Genomic DNA, 8,063 nt, shown 5'->3' on the forward strand with positions numbered 1-8,063 from the left:
CTTCTTCAATGATGATAGACGAAGACGGCTTTTGAGTAATTCTTGCCCCAACTGCAATGCAAAAATGCAGCAGCTACAGTTAGCTATTACAACGGCACTCGTGATTCGTTCAGAAAATAACAAGCACAAAAAATAAACCAGCAACGGAAGCAATGGTGCATAATTCTTAAGACAGTAGAGCTGCATCCGAATCTGGTCCTAACTGCAATTAGCATCCTCCCCCATGGGCTAGTTTATACCGACGCTCAACCCCTAACCAACTGGTTGGTTGAGCATCGGACTACTGTGAGGGAGGTAGCGGGACCAAAAACCGCGGCCGGACGCACATTTAGGGTCTGTAAATAACTGAGGAGAGAGTGTTGCCTTTGTAATGGCAGATGCAAATGGTTAGATTTTCTAGTTTTTTCGGATAAGGACGGTAAACCGTAGGCCCCGTATCATGACCCTTCCATGTTCATAACCGTGTGGGACGTAAAAAAACCCCACACAGTTCTGGAGTTCTCGGTGTTGTGGTCTGTCCCATGTGGTATAGCTATCTAGTTGAACTCCTAGTATAGTATATTCTGATATAGGAGTATCTAATTAAAGCATTCAGTAACATGAGGCAGTCATAAGCACAAGCAATATACAGACATACACAGGCTCGTTTGAACGGTTTCAATATTTGCTACAACTTGCATTCAACACTTTGTTGGACCAAATGTTTGGTGCGTTTGAACAGGTCGTTTAACATCGTTGAAAGTGTAGAAATTGTTGAAAGATTGCTGGAAGTGTTAAATAAAATTTAAAGTGATTTAAACTTTCATTCAACATCTATTTAGCATTTGTTTTGTTCTAAAAAATGTCGATTGACGTTGAAGGCGCTTGAAAAAATCCGTTCACTCACGCATTCTAGCACCAGGTTGCACCTGGCCTAACATTGGACGGGAGAGTTTGGATTCTTCCTCCCGTCACAGTGGCCATGTTGGTGGGAAGAACAATAGCGAAGAGGTAAAGACTTGTTTCCATATCTCAAAGTGCCTTCGATGTGAGGGGCCTGGGGTAGCGGTAGGGGGTGGAGGGTACAATAGCTGAAACAACCCAAACCTTTACAAAAATGCTAACGTTAGGCCTAAACAATATGCTTTAGATAATGTTTAGGCCTAAGGTTAGCATTTTTTGTATGGGTTTGGGTTGTTTCAGTTTTGTTGTTCCAGGCCCCTCACGTCCAAGGGCACTTTGAGATATGAAAACAGGTCTTTATCTAGCGAAAAATTCTTTGACTTTCATACTATGCAAAACTTGAGGTAAATTTTTCTATTGCTCTGCACCAACATGGCCCGTCTTATCACCTGAGTACAATCAAAGAATGGCAATCGATTTGCTTGCACCATTGTTAGAGCTATGTTGGAAACGGTTGAACGGACTCGCAGAACTTTTGCTTTTGCTTTCAACATTTGCTTAACATCCGCTAAATTTTTCTTGAACCTGTTGTTTATTAGTGTTTGTGTCCAAATGAAATTATTATCAAGGCAAATCGCTGCTTCGTTTTCGAGTGTGGTTTAAGCTCACGCACGCGTCTTAATTAAGTGTCAACCAATCCAATGTAATCAAGACTTTGAAAATATCTGCAAGATGTTTGCAGTGTCGAGAATGTAAACTCTGGGGTATCTGTCACTGAATTATTTTTACCTTGAACAATTAAGCGAGCCGATGAATTCCTTTCTCCAAGAATATTTTTTGCAACACATGTGTACATTCCACCGTCTCGTGACGTCACGTCTGTTATCATGAGTCCACCACTCGACTGCACGATTCTTTTGTTCGGGGGAAGATAAGCGTTATGTCTTAGCCACGTTATTTGAGGTGTAGGATTTCCTCTTACGTCGCACTGAAACGAAGCCACACCAGTTTGGTTCACTACCAGGGACACCGGAGGGGAAACAATTGAAGGGGCTGAGATGGATTGACCAGGATCGCCCTTGGGTCCTTGATGTCCTCGAAGACCCATGGGTCCAGGAGGTCCTTGATCTCCTTGAGAACCTTTTGGCCCTTGAGGTCCTTGTGGCCCGGGTGGACCATGCTTGCCAGGGGGACCAGGCCAGCCCCTTCTTCCTCTCATGCTTTTCGGGCAATGAAGTGTACAGGAAAGCCTACTGACAGCAAGCTGAATTTCTTTCTTGATCGCAAGGTGACTTATGGTACCACTGATATTTGTTTTCTCGTTGATATTTTTCGTTTGGCGTTTGAAGCGAGACTTGCGACCTGAAACTAGACAGAAATACCTTGTAAAATTAATCCGCTGTTCTCAATAATCCTGTTCTACGACAAAAGTCAGACAATAATAATGATAATAATAATAATAATAACTAGTAGTAATCAAAGATTAGGAGTGCGTTCTCCGCCTGTGATAATTGTTGTCTGTTAATGAAATCATTACTGTGAATGGCTGAAGCATACTGACAAAGTCCACTGCTGTTCTGTGGGTTTATGACCTTTGATGACACGTTGCGTGACGGCTCCAGTTTCGGTAAACTCGCAAATTCCACGTTATGAAAACGTCTCATTTTCACTTTTACTAGTAATGTTTAAGCATTAAGGCTAAATTTTAAAAAGAATACTTGCATGCGTTACATCTAGTACTCCGTGTATTCTGAGCTAGCACAAATATCAGCTAATATCTGTGACATTTGCTCTCGCGTTTCCGTTATCCGTGGTTTATTTTAACAAACTCTGTGCGACTGGCAATAATTATTTCCGCTGATGAATAAAAACAAGTCAGCTTTTACATTGCTCTTCCTTAGTTCTGGCTTACTCTTATGGGTCTTGGCTTCAGAGTACTCTTTCATCGATTCAATTTCGACCTTCGGCGGAAACAGACTGAACTATTTGTGGCCACTGCAACCACAGGCGGCCCAGAGTCGGAAGGTAAACAATTATAAGGATTTGTATGGGAATCTTGATAACAGACTGAAAAAGATATTTACCCGCAAAAGTTCTCAATAAAAAAGCCGTACTTTATTGTCATGGTGAATTTCTTGCTTTTTGTGTGGTTTTTTGCCTGATTGAATGCGATTTAAGCGACTTCTCAAATTCCCGAGTCGTCACTCTTCCCTAAATAAAGGAAAGGCTGGCAACTCATTTCTAACTTACCTCAGATCTCGCCGAAAAAATTCACACTTCTCCGGCATCAGTCACGCTCAAACTCCGGTGATGGCTACAAGGATAAATTTACTTCCCCTTGACCAAGTTTCAAGGTCCAGCGAGTATCCATTGCTGAGAAACTGCGAAAAATATTCAAATTTTCAAACTCCTTCGAGGCTCGCTAACAACCAATTTGGACACGGCTGGTCAACGGTTCACTGAGCCTCCATACGGTGAGCGCAAACCTACGCAAGTGTACCCATAGTTGGGCAGAGCAAAACAAATCCCAGACTCGTCCCCAAATACCTGCCTGGGGTCATGTTCGAGTTTCTAAATCGGCGAACGATATTAAAAGTTCCACACTGAAACCTTAAACACAGCTCCCATCGCTTTGGTTGCCCCACCGCATGTTATAAATCCGGATTTTCATCGAACTCCGTAAGTACTGAAGCTGTTTGGATGGAGTTTGAAACGCAGTCGAAGGTATTTACTAGTGTATGAAACACAATCCTGTTTTTCATTCGTCAACAACTCACATTATCATGACTGCAGAAGAAATTCATATGAAAAGGTCGCTGCACCTTTTCAGCCTTTTGGACACATTTTTCTGTTGAGAGTCCAGGGAAAATGCCATCGTTGAAATCATCTGTGCTTTGTTTTTGCGCTTCCAGTTGCTTTGAAATGTTCAAAATTATTTCTCACACCGGTGCATCAAGCGATATCGATCGAAAACCAACAATTATTACTCGGAATACCTGAAAGTTACAATCTCGCTTGTCTGTTTTTTGGACAGTAGAAATTACGGTGCGGTGATTTCTTTGGCTCAAAGCAATTCACTTAACAAAACTATACTTTTTCCAACAACAACAAAAAAACAGCCGTGGTGTCGAGTGTCATCGGACGAGGGGATTTTTTAACGCGCGAGGCTTCAAACAGCTTCAGTACTTACGGAGTTCGATGAAAATCCGGATTTATAACATGCGGTGGGGCAACCAAAGCGATGGGAGCTGTGTTTAAGGTTTCAGTGTGGAACTTTTAATATCGTTCGCCGATTTAGAAACTCGAACATGACCCCAGGCAGGTATTTGGGGACGAGTCTGGGATTTGTTTTGCTCTGCCCAACTATGGGTACACTTGCGTAGGTTTGCGCTCACCGTATGGAGGCTCAGTGAACCGTTGACCAGCCGTGTCCAAATTGGTTGTTAGCGAGCCTCGAAGGAGTTTGAAAATTTGAATATTTTTCGCAGTTTCTCAGCAATGGATACTCGCTGGACCTTGAAACTTGGTCAAGGGGAAGTAAATTTATCCTTGTAGCCATCACCGGAGTTTGAGCGTGACTGATGCCGGAGAAGTGTGAATTTTTTCGGCGAGATCTGAGGTAAGTTAGAAATGAGTTGCCAGCCTTTCCTTTATTTAGGGAAGAGTGACGACTCGGGAATTTGAGAAGTCGCTTAAATCGCATTCAATCAGGCAAAAAACCACACAAAAAGCAAGAAATTCACCATGACAATAAAGTACGGCTTTTTTATTGAGAACTTTTGCGGGTAAATATCTTTTTCAGTCTGTTATCAAGATTCCCATACAAATCCTTATAATTGTTTACCTTCCGACTCTGGGCCGCCTGTGCTGCAACTATATATTATATTAAAGTCAACAAATGTAATCAAACTATAGCCATGAAATATGGCTGTTCCCACGCGTACGGTTAACATCCCAAAGCCAAGGCGATTCAAAGTCGTGTTCGTAAACAGAATAAATAATGTTTTCCCAACTATGTAACAAAAGCAGTACTAAAAGCACGTCATCTCACATCCTGACCAAACAGGCCACGCTCGGTCCAGATAAAAACTTCTAGAAACGAGCGATCGCGAAGAAATCGTCTCGTATACACGTGCTTTGGGATGATGTAATTTGTTTTCGCCCGCCCAAAAACTCTCACTCCAGGCTGCATTGGGACTGCATTGTCTTTTTTGTCGAATGCAATCAGAGTAAAAACCAGTTAGCTTCAAAGAAAACCCCAAAAAGTCGAAAACGACGAAGGAAGCCACAAAAGAGAGCAAGAATGACGTGACAGATGACACGAAAACGAGGCCCACAACCCCTGCAAAACACCTAGAGGGGCGGCCAATTTGCAGTCCACAAAAAATCTCGATTTCTCGCACCTGCGAAGCCTGCGAAACCAAATTAGGATGCGTTTTCTCGTTCCTCGAGAACGCAATAATAATAATAATAATAATAATAATAATAATAATAATAATAATAATAATAATAATAATAATAATAATAATAAATAATAATAATAATAATGATCATGATCATGATGACGATATCCCAGCCTAGTTGCAGCTTTTTGGAGTTTGTTGTTGCTCCAGGGGTTACGATAATATTTCCGTTTGAGATTGTGTTCCTTTCCACCTGATTCTGTAGTGAACAAAGTCAAGAACAGGCTGATCTTTTAATTCGAAAGTGAAAAAAAAAAAATTACTATTTGCATGCATGTGTCGGCAAATATGCTTGACAATAGACTACCTGGCGGATGACAGAGAGAGCGGCACTGTTGGGCTTAAAATACCCTCAAATGGCCTCAAATGGTCGGTGGGCTTTGGCACAATTTCTACGCGGGACGGCCGCTTCAGTTTGACAAAAATGCAATCAATGCACGTCGTGTTCAAAATCATTCACTAATTAGCTACAATACAAACATAACATATTTAGCATCCTACGTTACACAAAAAAAAACTTTGTGTCCCTTTATAGAAAAAGGCACACTAAGTCGACTCCTTTGAGTCCCATAACAGTCACTAATTTCTTGCAATGTTTTGATCTTCTGAATCCCAAACTGAATGCTTACCTTTGTTCACATCATTTCGTTGTATCTTCAACACAGACTCTCTTCCGTCATCGAATGCCGTGTCCCGTTTCACGAGACTTCCCTGTCTTCTTTGCTTCATATCATTTAATATTTGTCGATGAGAGTAAAGTTCAATCTCGACGTGAATCAGAGTCACGAAGCAGACAACAAAACCGAAAAATATCGAGATAAACGCCACAGAGTTGGAGACCGGGCGCACCTTGGATGTCTCCATGACTAAAACTTCTATTTCCCTCTCAAAATCCAGCAAGGGCTTCGCTGCCGGAATGTTCTTTGAGGAGAGGTCGTTGCCCTCTCTACTGCCCTTTCTTACTGTTCTCAAATACTGGCTTTTATCCAAATCTTCAAGTTGGTCTCAAGTTGTTTTTCATCAGCTAAAACTCTGTGTTTGTTTTCTATTCGGATCGATTTCTATTCATCACGTATCACAAGATTAAAAGACCCACAGGTCAAGCTTTAATAAATTCTTCTGGAGTTGTCTTCGAGTACAGGAAACTATTTCATCCGTTATACAACAGTTAGATAATTGAACGAAAGCTCCAAAGCCAAATATTTCGGAGTCTCGTGTGTAACTGAACCTTTCTTTTTCGAACGGGTCCATATTGTATGTATGTGTTTTAGCGACATTGCTGAAGTCGGAGCCACGGATTTTGAACTGTAACCACAGATATCCCAAGCTAACGTTGTAATTTGAGCATCACGATCAGTTATAAGGGTTTGCATGGGAATTTGAAACATTAATGTTAAGAAAACACTTGAAACTGTCTCTTTATTGACTACAAATGGCCTTAAATTTTCCACTTAAATGTGATGCAACCAAGTAGCTTAGGCGGGCGGGTCCAGTCTTTGACGAAAACTGGGTGTGTGGAGGGGGGAGGGTGGTGGTGTATGGTGAGGGGGTTAGGGGCGCAAGGCAATCCCCTTAAAATTTCAACACTCTGGGTTACAATGAGGCCATTAGCTCTAAATGGCTTCTCATATCTTAATCGCAAGGGAAATCTAGGAACACAAAGTCTGATTTTGCGTTTTGCATTTTAAATTTCTGCTACTCATGTCATGTCTCAACGAAACCATTGTCATGTTACTTGGTGTGTTATCAAGATGACATCCCACTTGATTAATTTTACAAAGTTTTCCCAAAAGACCTTGGCCAAGAAGCCATGCAAACGCTCTTCGCATTTCCGCATCGCGGAAGGCGTAAATTACAGGGTTAACGACACTGTTTGAATAATGAAGCCATTTAACGATTTCCACCAATAAAAATTGATCCTCGAGCGAGGAAGGCAGGCATTCGAGATAATGAAGGTACAACATGTTGACAACGAAGAACGGAAACCACGCAACAAGGAAACAACTTGTCATAAGAATGAGGGTAAACGCGGTCTTTCGTTGTTTCTGCAGACGTTGCCTGTCTGTAACGTGTTGCAATGGAGTGCGTTGGATTAAAGTCTTTGCAATCCGGAATATCCCGATATTTACAACGGTGATGATTAACAAAGGCCCTAAAAAGCACAGGGCAAATAATGCGGCAGTGTAAATTTTTAGAAGTCTTAGCTTAAGAAAGCGTTGATCCGCATTTTGTAAGTAATTTCCCGGATGAAGTGCGGCAACAACAGATGCTAAACTCCATGAAACCATGGACCCAACAGCGTATGGTCGAAGGGAAAGTGTCTGATGATAAAACGGTCGTGAAACGGCGATAAAACGCTCGAGCGATATCGCCATTAGATGAAGGTTGGAAGCTATGCCACTGAAGATGTCAAACGTAGTGTAGAGTGTTATTAAACGCGCGCTCACTTTCCAACCCTTGGCGGAACCGTAGATTCGCAGTGGAATCGAGACACCACCGACGAGCAGGTCGGAAAACGCAAGGCTTACGAGTAGAGTGTAGGTTCCCGAGCGAAGACGTCGGTCGGTGGCATATGCGGCGATCACGAGAAGATTCCCACCAACGATTAGGAACATCAGAATAGCTTCTCCCGCGATCCTTGGGGTTACGCCATTGGAGTAAAATCCTTTGTCTCTTGATGCCTCGTCAAATTGGTTCTGCAGGGAATTATTGGTTGCA

General features: G+C 42.1%; 1 protein-coding gene across 1 annotated transcript in view; it reads right to left on the reverse strand.

The window, feature by feature from the left end:
* The window catches only part of LOC137978857 (uncharacterized), an 8,051-nt gene extending 1,655 nt beyond the window's left edge, over nt 1-6,396 (reverse strand). The window contains exons 1-3 of the mRNA XM_068825968.1: nt 5,975-6,396; nt 1,672-2,250; nt 1-51 (exon numbers count right to left, since the gene is read on the reverse strand). The exon at nt 1-51 is cut by the window's left edge and continues 1,655 nt beyond it. Of these exons, the coding sequence (XP_068682069.1) occupies nt 1-51; nt 1,672-2,250; nt 5,975-6,209 (865 nt within the window). The 5' untranslated portion in view covers nt 6,210-6,396. The remainder of the gene's footprint in view (nt 52-1,671; nt 2,251-5,974) is intronic.
* Between the last annotated feature and the right edge of the window lie 1,667 nt (nt 6,397-8,063).

This window comes from Montipora foliosa, chromosome 12 (assembly GCF_036669935.1).
Source record: "Montipora foliosa isolate CH-2021 chromosome 12, ASM3666993v2, whole genome shotgun sequence".
Taxonomy (NCBI): domain Eukaryota; kingdom Metazoa; phylum Cnidaria; class Anthozoa; order Scleractinia; family Acroporidae; genus Montipora; species Montipora foliosa.